This window comes from Culex quinquefasciatus, chromosome 3 (genome assembly GCF_015732765.1).
Source record: "Culex quinquefasciatus strain JHB chromosome 3, VPISU_Cqui_1.0_pri_paternal, whole genome shotgun sequence".
In the NCBI taxonomy this organism is placed as follows: Eukaryota; Metazoa; Arthropoda; class Insecta; order Diptera; family Culicidae; genus Culex; species Culex quinquefasciatus.
The window spans coordinates 31386569-31398981 of NC_051863.1; the positions used below are offsets into that span (position 1 = coordinate 31386569).

The 12413-nt window shown below is 39.3% G+C and overlaps 3 protein-coding genes across 4 annotated transcripts; all 3 read right to left on the minus strand.

The window, feature by feature from the left end:
* Positions 1-5376: 5376 nt before the first annotated feature.
* LOC6034972 lies at positions 5377-6494 on the minus strand. The gene has a single exon (XM_001845176.2). The coding sequence runs from the start codon at positions 6459-6461 to the stop codon at positions 5460-5462; it is 1002 nt and encodes a 333-aa protein (XP_001845228.2). The 5' UTR covers positions 6462-6494; the 3' UTR covers positions 5377-5459.
* LOC6034971 (tubulin-specific chaperone A) lies at positions 6467-7302 on the minus strand. 2 transcript variants are annotated; one of them, XM_038264528.1, is made up of 3 exons: positions 7220-7302; positions 6871-7109; positions 6467-6679 (listed from the first exon to the last, which is right to left on the minus strand). In XM_038264528.1, exons 1-3 carry the CDS (start codon positions 7274-7276, stop codon positions 6559-6561), a joined length of 417 nt encoding a protein of 138 aa, XP_038120456.1. In that variant the 5' UTR covers positions 7277-7302; the 3' UTR covers positions 6467-6558. The 2 variants fall into 2 exon arrangements, with proteins under 2 accessions (XP_038120456.1, XP_001845227.2); XM_001845175.2 differs by lacking the exon at positions 7220-7302 and having other exon boundaries at positions 6871-7213.
* Positions 7303-11171: 3869 nt separating this feature from the next.
* Positions 11172-11871, minus strand: LOC119769971. Its single transcript, XM_038263919.1, has 2 exons — positions 11688-11871; positions 11172-11628 (listed from the first exon to the last, which is right to left on the minus strand). Exons 1-2 carry the CDS (start codon positions 11708-11710, stop codon positions 11331-11333), a joined length of 321 nt encoding a protein of 106 aa, XP_038119847.1. The 5' UTR covers positions 11711-11871; the 3' UTR covers positions 11172-11330.
* Between the last annotated feature and the right edge of the window lie 542 nt (positions 11872-12413).

The window sequence follows — 12413 nt, forward strand, 5'->3', positions numbered from 1 at the left end:
TTGATAAAGGGCTCCGTTTTCAAGATATAGCCACCAAAAGTTTGATTTTAGCGAAATATTTGCAGTTTTTTAGTTTTTAAAAATAGTGACCATGAGTGACCGTTTCTAAAAATATTTTTTTTAGAAGTTCAGAAAATTTGCTATAAAATTGTCTAAGAGACATTGAAGATTGGACCTCGGGTTGCTGAGATAGACGCTTTAAGAAAAAGAAACACGAAAATTGAAGTTTTCGAAGTCTCACCAAAACAACCCACCATTTTCTAATGACCATATCTCAGCAATTAATGGTCCGATTTTCAATGTTAATACATGAAACATTCGTGAAATTTTCCGATCTTTTCGCGTATTTTGAAAATTTTTAAATCAAGACTAACATTTTAAAAGGGCCAAACATAGAATATTACGCCCATTTAAAATGCTAATCTTGATTTAAAAAATTTCAAAATATTTTTTTCGAAAAGATCAGAAAATTTCACGAATTTTTCATGCATTAAATTTGAAAATCCGACCATTATTTGCTGAGATATGGTCATTAGAAAATGGTGGGTTGTTTTGGTGAGATTAAGAAAACTTCAATTTTCGTGTTTCTTTTTCTTAAAGCGGCTCTATCTCAGCAACCCGAGGTCCAATCCTCAATGTCTCTTAGACAATTTCATAGCAAATTTTCTGAACTTCTCAAAAAAATATTTTTAGAAATGGTCACTTATGGTCACTATTTTTAAAAAATGAACAACTGTAAATATTTCGCTAAAATCAAACTTTCGGTGGCTATATCTTGAAAACGGTGCCCGATATCAAACAATCTGTAAAGTACTTTTCGATTGCAAATTCAATTTTGTATTAAAAAATAATGTCAAACTTGTTTTTGCATGAAACTTCGAATTTTTCCAAAAATCACTGTTTTTTCAAAAAATGATAACTCGGCGGCAGATTTTTTGACCATGTTTCTCTATGGCTCAAAAGTTGCGAATTTTTGTCCCCTAAAACATATCAAAAAATCTCGAAAATCAAAAAATATGTATTTTGGGAAATTGAGTTTTAGTGAACAAAAAAGTTGATAAAAAAATCTGCAAATTTTTTTTCCGTGTACCTATGTTTTTTTCTCAAAAGTCCTCAACAATACCTACAACTTTGCCGAAGACACCAAATTGATCAGAAAATTCACTCAAAAGTTACAGCTGTTTGAATATTTACATACCATTTTTGTATGGACAGCAGCCAAAATTGTATGGAGACTTGTATGGATGAACCAAAATAGTTTATTTGGTCATAGGGAAGGCCCCCACAAAGTTTGAGCCAAATAAAAAAATACAAAAAAAAATGGTCGAAATCGGCCGATTTCGTAGAGAGTTGCTCAAGTGTATCCTGCTAATGTCGGTGATGAAAAAAAAAAAACGGAAAAAATGTCGATGATGAAATATTGAAAAATTGCATTGATCAATTTAATACACAACCATCCATTCAAATTTGACAAAAATGGGACGAAGGACTCGAATTTCATGTTAAAAGCAAGAAAATAAAAAAAAATACAAAAAAAATTTTTTGCTCGTGATTCAATTATTCGAAGACAAATTATACAAACCTTCGGATAACCGAACTTCGGATATTCGAATCTACGGAAAATCGAGTTTAGACTGTATATATTCTACAGCCTTAAAATTTTCTCACATTGAATTTATAGTGTAAATACAAATTTTACAAAACAAATAAACCTCGGACGACCCCTAGGGGAGCGTCCATCCAAAAAGTTACTTTAAAGGTTTCTGGGTCCTTTTCGACCCCAAACTTAAAAAAAAAATCGCAAAAAATCCAGTTTTTGACCAATTGCGGTTCTCTTGATCTCAAATGAAAGTTCAGGATGTCTCCTTTCCGAAAACGGCTTTGGTCAGTGTGGCCACCGTGAATCTGCTACAACCGAAAAAAGACTTTTTTGAGACACCAGCTTTGACGACCTGTATCAACTTTCAACCAATTCAGCAAGCATTTACTTGTACTTTGACCAAAAATATTAATATCAGCACCAGGTGACCGGAACATCCGAAAAGTTCATGTTTTACTGATCCATTAAACTTGCTAAAAACACAATATATGATTTCCAGAACCACTCTGGTGTAATTCTGGTCACTTCCGAGTAACCTGGAACCGGTTCCCCACAGAACGGCTAACTTGACTTTTTTGATGAAAACCCATCATGTGGCACATCAAACTTAATGAAATTGAAAGATTTGTCAATCTTCGGTCATGTCGCTGTTCGCTGAACTATGTATCCTGGCCATTCTGAAACTGGTTACCGGTGGATCCTTAGGGACACTTCCGGAATATAAGAGATGCCCTATCATCCGACATATCAAACTTTATGAAATTAAAAGGTATGACAAAGTATGGCGTTCTTTGGCCCATATTGGCCTCTTCGGAATGCTAGCAAAGTCCATAAATTAACATCATATTTTTATTATTTTTTTCATTACCTGGGTCTTTTACCTAAAATATGATTTAAAAAGTTCTCCAAATTGTTTTTTGATTTTCTGTTATCTAACATGGCGGCCAAAATGGCGGCATTTCAAAAATTAAGAATGTGTTTATTACACGGAGAAAAAAGTGTTCCAAAAATCGTGAACAAGCGTTCATGAAAATGGGAACCACGATTTTGAAAAACGTACCATGGCATTTGAACACTTTGTTCGTGGTATCCATTTTCATGAACGCTTGTTCACGATTTTGGGAACTCTTTTTTCTCCGTGTAGAGTGGTCCAAATCCGGGCTTCATCGGGGCTACACCTTAACATCAAAGATTGACCCATCACTGTAGGGTGGCCACTCAAATCGGGAAATCGGGAATTAGCCAAAATCCACGAAAAATCTGGAATTTGTGACTTTTGTCTTCCTCACTTTACTGAGGAAAGGCTATAAAATCACTCGAAAAATGAACTTCTCAATTAGACCTCCTAGACCCACCTTCATGTATACCTATCGACTCAGAATCAAATTCTGAGCAAATGTCTGTGTGTGTGGTGGGATGTTGATCAAAAAATTGTCACTCGATTATCTCGACATTGGCTGAACCGATTTTGTCCGTTTTGGCGTAATTCGATCCGTCTTGGGGTCCCATAAGTCGCTATTAAGTACTTCAAAAGTTATGCTAAAAAAACGATTTTAACAAAAGTCCGGAAGATTGTAAAAAGGGTGGTTTTTGTAATAAAACCCGTCATGCTATACATTTTTAGAAAGGTATTTAAAAGACCTTTCCAACGCGTCCAAGACATTGAAGATCTGACAAATCTATCAAAAGTTACAAGCAGTTAAGTGTTATTTATACGCTTTTTGGAGGCCGGATCTCAGATATGTTGATGAAAACGTTGTCCGGATCTCTCATGCGACATATCGTTGGATAGGTATTCAAAAGAGCTTTCCAATGCGTCTAAAACATTGAAGATCTGACAACCCTATCAAAAGTTATAAGCACTTAAGTGTTATTTAAGCACCTTTTGCATTTTGAATAGCACCCTTTAAATTTGAGGAAGGCGCCAACCACCTAAGGGTGGATTAAGTAACGTTTTTTTTTAAGTCGGGAATCCCAAGCATACCTGTTTGAAATATATTTTTAAACTCTTGTATAATTTTAAAACATTTTGCACGCCTTTGAAATTAATTTCACTCATTTCGTCTTTAGCATCGAAATTTAAATTTAGGGTTCCTTTCCTTATTTTTAAGGCTTTTAAGACCTAAAATCCTTATAAATTTCAAATGATTATTGTGGCATGTATTTGATCCAATTTTTTATAATTTATTATGTAAAAAAGATTGTTATTTATTTTTGACAATGTTTATCGAACAAATGATAACATAACATACAGTAGTTTTTCGGTAACTGGGCGTTGTTAAACTGAGCTGCTTTTAAAATGGGCGCTCGATAACTGGGCCGTAGCCCATTGAAAAAGCAGACAAACGTCAAAAACCAAAACAAACCGAAAAGACCGAGGGGTTAATGGATGCAAAAATCATGTTCAAGAAGGAAAAACAAATTTTATTTTATTTTTATTTAACTTCAAGTCACAATTAAAGAAATATGAAAAATAAGCATTAGGTTTTACGCCGACTCGGTTTTGAGGTTAGAAATTTGACAGCTTGGCTGCACTGTTTACATTTTTTGCACGCGTGTCTCTGTGAAAATGTGTGTGCGTGTGCGCTCGTGACGTCACGCTGTAAAACCTAATTGCAAATAAATTTTATTAACTTTTATTGTTATATTTCATCAGGAAAATATTATGCATTGGTGGTCCCTTCGTTATTTTTCGATCAGCCCAGTCAGCGAGCAGAATTCGGTGACTGGGCTACGTTCTCAGCCCAGTTACCGAACAAGTACTGTATTGTTTTCAAATGTTTGATTCCCCTAAACTTTTGTGTGATAAACTATAGATAAAGCTTTGGTTTCAGTTTTCGGAAAACTTAAATATTGAAAATAATACAAACGTTTTTATTCTGAATGAAAAAAAGTTTTTTATTCTGAATGAAAAAATTTAAAAACTGCACGCAGAAAAAAAATATTTTGTAGAATCAGCCTGTACGAGGTTTCTTTCAACAAAAAATTTGTTGAATATAATCAACGCCGATTTTGCGTTGAAACAGACCTTGATTTTTCCAATTCCACAAAAATCTTTAGTTGTTTTTTAAAAAGTAGCTTTGACGTTTAGCGTTGATTCAACAAAAATCTTGATTTTCAAATCAACAAAACGTTTTGTTGATTCAAATATGCCTTATTTTTCTGCGTGTAAAATATTTAATAATATTACTTTAATCAAGTTAAAAGATATGTAATCATTTGATTACAAATATAAACGTAAGAATAAAATTAAAATGTTGTTATCATCAACTATTTGTCATCATCATTTTCATTGCCAGTTAAAAAGGAGTTTAAAAAAAATTTTTTTGGCTGTCTAAAAAAAATTATAGGTATTGTTACGCTTCGGTTATTTTTAAAATCTGATGGTTTGTGTTTTTACTCGGAATCAAAACAATTATTTTATTTTTATTGGAATTAAGGTTTTTTAAAACTTTTTTCACCGTTTGATTTTTTTTTAGAAATTTTGTCCAATGGTTTATATTGACTTTTTATAAAAAGTTTTTTAATTGAAATCATTCTTCAGATAAGAAATACCTATGTTTTGAGGTTCTGGAAAAGTCGGGAATTTAAAAATGGGATTTAAGTGGGATTTTAAGTTTTCCTTAAATTTGAAAAAAAAAAATTCCAATAACTTAACAAGATCAATGCAAATAAAAATACAAAAAAAAAGAAATTTGAAATGGAACAAAACTGCCGCTCTTTGCATAGGTATTATATTTGTTGGATTTCTTTCAACACAAAGATGCTAAATTTTATTTAGTTTCTTATCAATAGTGTATTATGTTATTTTTAAATCTATCTAAAATTAACCTTGTGTGCACTCAGACCAAAGCAACAATCAAACTCCACCAACTTCCTTCATCTGATACTGAACCCATTCCGGGGTGGGATCCTCCGGGGGCAGCACCCAACCTAGCGGAACTGCCGAAGCATCATCACCGTCGTCTCCTTTACCGACCAAGCACGCGTCCCATTCCCAGCGCGTTCGAACCAGCACGTCCCGATCCTCTACCTTTTTCGGAACCACATCGCCAAACAGCGCGCGGTTCCACTCGTTTTCGACGCGCCGCTGGTAGTTGACGGCCGACCTTCTGGCCAGCACGTCTTTCATCTTCTTCTCCTCGCGAACGCATTCCGTCAGTTTGGCGGTCCACTTTTTGGTGAGTTCCGTCAGGTCGGCGTTTGCATCGTCGTCGCCTTCGTCTTGGTGATGTCGCCGTCGGCTTTCGCGAACCTTTTCAAACTTGGCCAGGTATCGTTTGCAGGTTGCTTTCCGCCGGTGAACGTCCGCGAGGAAGTGGCTTGCGAGTTCCAGCTGATGCTGGACAAGTTGCTCCTCTTCGTGCAGCTTGTGTTGTTCGCGTTGCCACTGGTCGATGCGGTCGTGGAGTTGGTCGCGATTAGCTTGTTGGGCGGCCTTGAGATCTTTGAGTCGCGCGTTGCGTCGCTTTTGCCAGGATCGCTTCTTCTGTCGCGCACACAACCTGCGTTGCAAATGATCGGTTAACGCGGGATCGCTCAGCTGGGTTAGCTTCTCGCTGATGTTGTGTTGAAGTTGGGCTAGTTGTTTAATGTTGGACTGCCAGCTTGAGTCTGGTTGCAAATGCATTTCCTTTTCGAGCGTTGCCTTTTGTGTCTTGAGAAGCTCGATTTGGCCGATGAGGTCGGTTATTTTATATCGCAGATCGCTAATAGAAACGCGTACAGTTTTAGAAGCATGACTTCGTTCGGGTCTTGTGCTGAGAAAGTGCTGAACAAAGCTCTGGTCCAGCAAAGACAGGCTGGGAGGAGGTGCGACCGGAGGTGGCCTCGACGGATCGAAAAAGGGAAAGCTAAACATCTTTGTTTGATTAGTAGAGGCTCCTCAGGAACTTATAAATAATTTTATCGGAATAATTATCAAGTGGGTCAAATTAAAGTGAAATCTCGGTAGCTTTTTAGGGAAGATTGACTTTGGCGTCCTCCAGGGCGGCCTCTGCTGCAATATACTGGGTGGTCTCCTTCAGCTCTTCTTCAGATTTGATCATTTCACTGAGTTCCTCGAATGCCTTCGCCAATCTGTAAATAAAGTCAAATCAATTTTGACCATCAAACACATCCACCCTCTCCCACTGTCCCCATGTAAACAAACTTGCGGCTTGCAAACATGCGCAAGCCGCACCAAACGAGGTTATGTTCCACCTCGTCCTCCACCGGCCATCCCTCCCACGCAGTGGAGAAGCACGACCATCTGTCCCATTGAAACTCACCTCCGCTGGCAATCCGGAACCATCATCATGCACTCCTGCAGAACTTCCTGCTGCTTGCGCAGGACGTGGTCATCCGAGCCGGCCGCCTTCAGTTTGTCGATCCGGTTCCGCTGGGTGTCCACCTCCTTCTCGTACACGGTCTTCTCCTTGGACAGACGCTTCACGACGCCCGTTTTGATGGTGAGCTGGCGTAACCTTGGGTCGGACATTGTGGGTTGAGGGTTTATTGAAGGTTGGTTCTTGAATTGCAAGCACGAGAAGATGATGGTACAGAAATTATTCCGGAATTGAACCCGCGATTTACAGTTTCTCCAGTTCAGAGGTGAATGAAGGAACAAAAGTGACTCACCTGAAGCGAAAACGGACCTGGAGAGGATTGAACGGGCAAAGCAAAACTGCAAAACATTCCAAATTAGTCAGCTGTCAAACTTAGATGCCTCAACGACCAAAAAAGACATTTTCTGCAGATTTTTTTTCCGTTGCAGACTTGATTGGCTTTTACCTCTCAACTTTTTTTAATTTTAGGAAAAACCTTGGAAAACCCAAGGGAAAACCCCTTACATAAATGGTGCCTTCCTTACATTTCTGGAGTTTTTTTTTTTTTTTTTGAAAAATACCCCTGACTCAAGGCGGTTCTAAAAACACCCAAAAAGCAAAAACTGGAAATTTGGTTTATTGGACCTTTCCAAAAAAAAAAAAAAAATGCTATCCAAAATACACTCAAAATGACGGCTTTTTCAGTGTTCTATCATTTTGACAATTTATTCAATTTTTCATACCAGCGAATAATCATCATCAAAAGAAAATCATTGGATGTTAATCAAGAGAAAAAATCCGAAGGGAGCATGCTCTCCTCTCTCGCGCACGAAAGATCGGTAAAAGGAATCTAAAAAAATCATCATCTTGATTATTCGGTGTAATATCTTTTTCACTACTACACTTGCAAGTGTAACGTCACACGTCGAAAAATGACCTGTCACATTTTGTAGATGGACAATGTTTGAAAGAGATGCTGCCAAGGAAATTCACAAAAAATCACCAACAGATTGATTTTCTTGGGGAAATTCGGGAGCGATTTTCTTTTGCGGGATTTGCCTCCTCTCTCTTTTGCGGGTGAAGTAAACTCGCAAGCGAAAATGTTTTTTTTTTGCGATTATTCCATCCCTGATTCATACCATCAGATTGGGTAGTCAGATCTAGAATCCAGGGAGCTTATGTGCTTACAACTTTTGATAGGTGTCAGATCTTTAATATTTTGAACTCTAGGAAAGGTCTTCATAATACCTTTCTATAAATGTATGGCACGGGGGGTTTTCTTACAAAACCACCCCTTTTTAAAATCATCCGGACTTACAAATTTTTTGATCAACATCCCAGACATTTGCTTAGAATTCGAATCTGAGTCGATATATATAAGTCAATGTTTAAACCCCGATGGTTTGACACCAACTGTTTAAAACGAACGGGGTCACTTTTTAGTTTGACTTTGACCAACCAACGGGGTACAAACTAAAAAAGTGGCAAACGAAAAAGTCACCAACCACCGGGGGTTGAGTGTACTTAATCCACTTTTAGGTGGTTGGCGCCTTCCTCACATTTATAATTATAGTAAACAAGCTTTTCCCGTCAAACTTCGTCCTGCCCTTTTTGCTTTCTTGACGTTTTTAGCTTTTATTTATTGAGCCTCCTGTGATCAAAATTTGGTTTTACGCAACTTTTCCCATACAATCTGCAGATTCTCCGGAATCGGTTCCAGAGTGGCCAAAGTTTTCACTTTTTGGTATAAACCTTACTTGGACTTATACGAACCCAACGCAACAAAGAGCACCTCGATCCGACTTTCCGTTATCAACTGATTCGCGTTCGAACAAAACCGTCGAAATTTTATATATATATAGATTCATATTAAATCTTTCAATGTTCTGTCTAATTTACTTTACTACTAATAACTTATGAAAAGGTTCTAATTTTGATGACGCATTCAATGATGGGCAGTGTTGGTATTATCGCACTCTCGCGAGAAAAATTTCTCTCTCTTGAGTTCTCGCCGCGAGTCTCGAGCTGCCGAGAGAAACTCACCGATTGCCCGTGCTCTCCTCCACTCGCGAACGGGCTTTCTCGCGAGCCAGAATTGCCCGTTAGCGAGAAGTTGAACGAACAAAAAACAACACAGCGATTGAAGTTACACCTTTATACCATCGCCTGGTCCGTATTCATAAGCCTGATAAACAAATTGCTAGCTTGGGACGAACGGATAGCCAGAGGCGCTCGCGAGCGCTCGCGTCGAGAGCGAGAACGCGAACGAAAATGCGAGCGCGAGCGAGAAGAGAAAAGTACTACAAGTTCTCTCCCTCGTTCGCGAGCGAGAAATGCTTTCCTTCTTCTCGCTCGAATTCCAACACTGATGATGGGTCGCATGATTGATTCGAACATAATTTTTATCTAAATATTTAAGTATCAGCTAAGATCGGCTTCCAAAGTATAAGGAAGTGGCCGTGGCTGACTGGTTACGGCTTGGGTTACGGTGTTCGCTACATAGCAAATTCTGACGTTCGTTTTCAGTTAATATTTACTGTGCAGTTACTGAAATTTTTAGTTAGTTTTTCGCTGAACCTCAGTTAAAATTTTTATGGAGCTGTCAAAGTTTGCTGAAATTTCAGCAAGTTTTCTTTTACTGGAAATTCCAGAGGGCTTTTCTGTGGTAGAAAAGTATCCACCGGTAGATGCTTTGGTGGATTTTTGACAGTTCGAATTATTTCAAGAAAATCCACCGCGGTTAACCAGATTAAATTAACAAAAGCCCTCAGTAGAGCAGATTTTAGTAAATTTAACTGAATTCATTAATGAGAAATTGGTGTGTATGTAAGCGAATGGCCCTGGGGTTCGATTCCCATCTGCTCCTAACGAGAAAGTATTGGAAATATAAATCTTGAAACTCTGAACATGAACGAAAAATCAAAGTCGCTCGAGTCGGGGTTCGATGCCCCGTCCATTGGATTGGTAACCAAAAATGCTAACCACTTGGTGAACTTTCACTGGAATTAGGAATACTCTTACTACCAACTATAAACGCGCTGGGTCCTTGTCACGGGGTGGTCCACGGGGTTGGGCACTCTTTTGATCCGTAGCGAATACGGAGCGCATCACGTTTATATGGTAAATATTGGTAAATATGGATGCACGGAATGCGCTGAAGCCACTGTATGATTTATATCAGTGTTATGGCGAGACGTCACTTTTATAAAAGTGGCGTCTCGCAAGAAAAAAAATCAAGCACCTTTTTGACAGCTTCTTACATGTGGCTTGAATGAAAAACACGGGGTGGTCACATGCAATAAATTTTATATATGCCATATGTTGATCCGTAGCGCATCCACGGGGTGGTCACATGCAATAAATTTTATATATGCCATATGTTGATCCGTAGCGCATCCATATTTACGTACATTTAAGATTTCGTCATACGTTTCATTTCAGTGTATATCTTTCAGCTGTCAACGCAGCCCGCGTGCTGTTTATTTGTTTACAAACAAGTTGCATAACCAAAAAATTAACAAGCAACGGCTGCACACAAATTTGTTTATTTAAAATTTAAAGAAGTTGATTTAAATTAAATTTAATTTTAACGCACTGCACCGAAAGAACAAAGTGGAAGTCAGATGACATAAACAAAATCAACTCAATAAAGGAACGGGCAAATTTCTGGGCATCAATTTGATCGAATTCGATCATTTGATCTTCCAAACTTATCATTGTAGTTGAGTTCGACTCGTACATCTTCTTGCCTTTCGTGAAAGCCACGGCTGTCATGCATCGGTAGCAGTTGCCTTTCTTGTGCTGCAGCCACGTCCGAAGCAGATTCTTCACGCCCACGTCTCTTTAAGCTCCCCATAAAATAGATTCAACTCAATACGTGCCTCCTGCGAGTAATGTCTTCCACCCGGCATCGATCCTGAATCATACCGGTCCTTCTCCCGTTCATCCCTTCTGGATCAGATGCTACTCCCACCATCGCCTTTCGTCTGATAACGCTCCTGATGGCCACTGCGAGGATGAATCCGCTTGCTGTAGTAATCGGCCGACGACGCCTGATGAGCCTGCCACGCCTGTCCTGAACATCGGAAACACAATCGAGAATTTGACAAACAGCGACTTTTCTGAAGGAACCATATTTGAACCCAAGACCCAAGAGAAGAAGACCGCAATTACTTGTGCCCCGTTGTGATTAAGCTACTCGCTACTCGGAAGAGACAATATTACTTCCGGATTATCAGTTCTCGTCGTCAAAAGCCAAAGCCGGCTTGTGGAAATAAATAACGCAGAACTCATTGACTTTTTATTGTAAAATTATTCTTCTTCCTCGACTCTTCTCCTTTCCTTTATCAACAAGCAGCACCTCCAGCAGGTCAGATACACGTCTGTCACGAACATTGTCGCCCAAAGCAGTTTTGTCACAAAGTTCACTTGCTCGCGCCGGAAATGGAAACCGATCCGTTGTTCACAATAGCCTCTATTTGCTCAATCACGTTTGGTGGGCACGCTTCGATATACTTTCGGTTCCTCCTCCTCATTTCCACCGCTTCCGTTTCCTCCTTTATTACCACCAGCCGTCCGGATTCACACGCATTTTTCCTTGGTTTTTCTAACACTACGGAGAGGAGTTTCCGTTGTTGTTGATGGGTGAGTAGACCGATTCCAGGCTGGTGTTGCAGATCTGCTTCTACTGCTGCTGGTTTGCCTCGCAGCTGTTCCAACATTCTGGTGGGGGTAACGAAATTTAACTAAGGAATAGTTAGTATGTAATTAAAACGGCAAACCTTATGTAGACATCGCTGACCATATTCTAGTTCTATTCTAGCTGGCATGTCTTGTGGTCAATGAAATCCAGCTGCAACTACATAATCTCTCATCGCTCAGCCTCTTGGGCCTGGTCCACGATGGCATGCTTCGAGCCCAGACTCAACTGGTCCATCGTCGAGAAGTCTTCTTCGGAACATTCACTGCCGATTAGCCTTTTGATGGTCCGCTATTTCGACGATCCGTAAGCTGTGGTCAGGGGTGCGAGAAAACTTGCCACTGTTACTACACAAAAAAATCTTGATGAAAAACTCGAAGAAAACTGCTTTTTCATGTGGATGCGCTACGGATCAACATATGGCATATATAAAATTTATTGCATGTGACCACCCCGTGGCCCAACCCCGTGGTCCTTGTCCACTTTGACAAGGGTTCGGAAGTTCTAAATAACGTTTAAATCCGATTGATGCAAACGCACTTCAGTGCGGGGCTTGTCGATAAATGTATAAATGTAAGGTATGCACTTCGGAAGAAACCGGTCAAGAAAAATTTCAAATGAGCAGCAGCGGTAGAGAAAGTAAGCTAGAGAGGGTGAAGAAAAGCCCCAAGAAAACGTTCCGTCTCTTTTGTTCTGCCGTTCGTAAAGCTGTTTCTTGACCCCCATTCTTTTGATTAGCATACCAGCCCAAAAGCTGAAGTACCTACCTCGCGCTCGGCTAGCCAGCGTAGAAAAGGCTCACCGAAGC

Excerpts from the sequence above, each read along its gene's own strand:
- LOC6034972 (XM_001845176.2), bottom strand. The coding sequence starts at position 6,461 with ATGTTTAGCTTTCCCTTTTTCGATCCGTCGAGGCCACCTCCGGTCGCA.
- LOC6034971 (XM_038264528.1), bottom strand. The coding sequence starts at position 7,276 with ATGTTTTGCAGTTTTGCTTTGCCCGTTCAATCCTCTCCAGGTCCGTTT. Across the intron at positions 7,110-7,219 it reads CAGGTCCGTTTTCGCTTCAG|AACCAACCTTCAATAAACCC; the intron begins GTGAGTCACTTT and ends TTGCAATTCAAG. Across the intron at positions 6,680-6,870 it reads GTTCCGGATTGCCAGCGGAG|ATTGGCGAAGGCATTCGAGG; the intron begins GTGAGTTTCAAT and ends CTTTATTTACAG.
- LOC119769971 (XM_038263919.1), bottom strand. The coding sequence starts at position 11,710 with ATGGTCAGCGATGTCTACATAAG. Across the intron at positions 11,629-11,687 it reads GTCAGCGATGTCTACATAAG|AATGTTGGAACAGCTGCGAG; the intron begins GTTTGCCGTTTT and ends TACCCCCACCAG.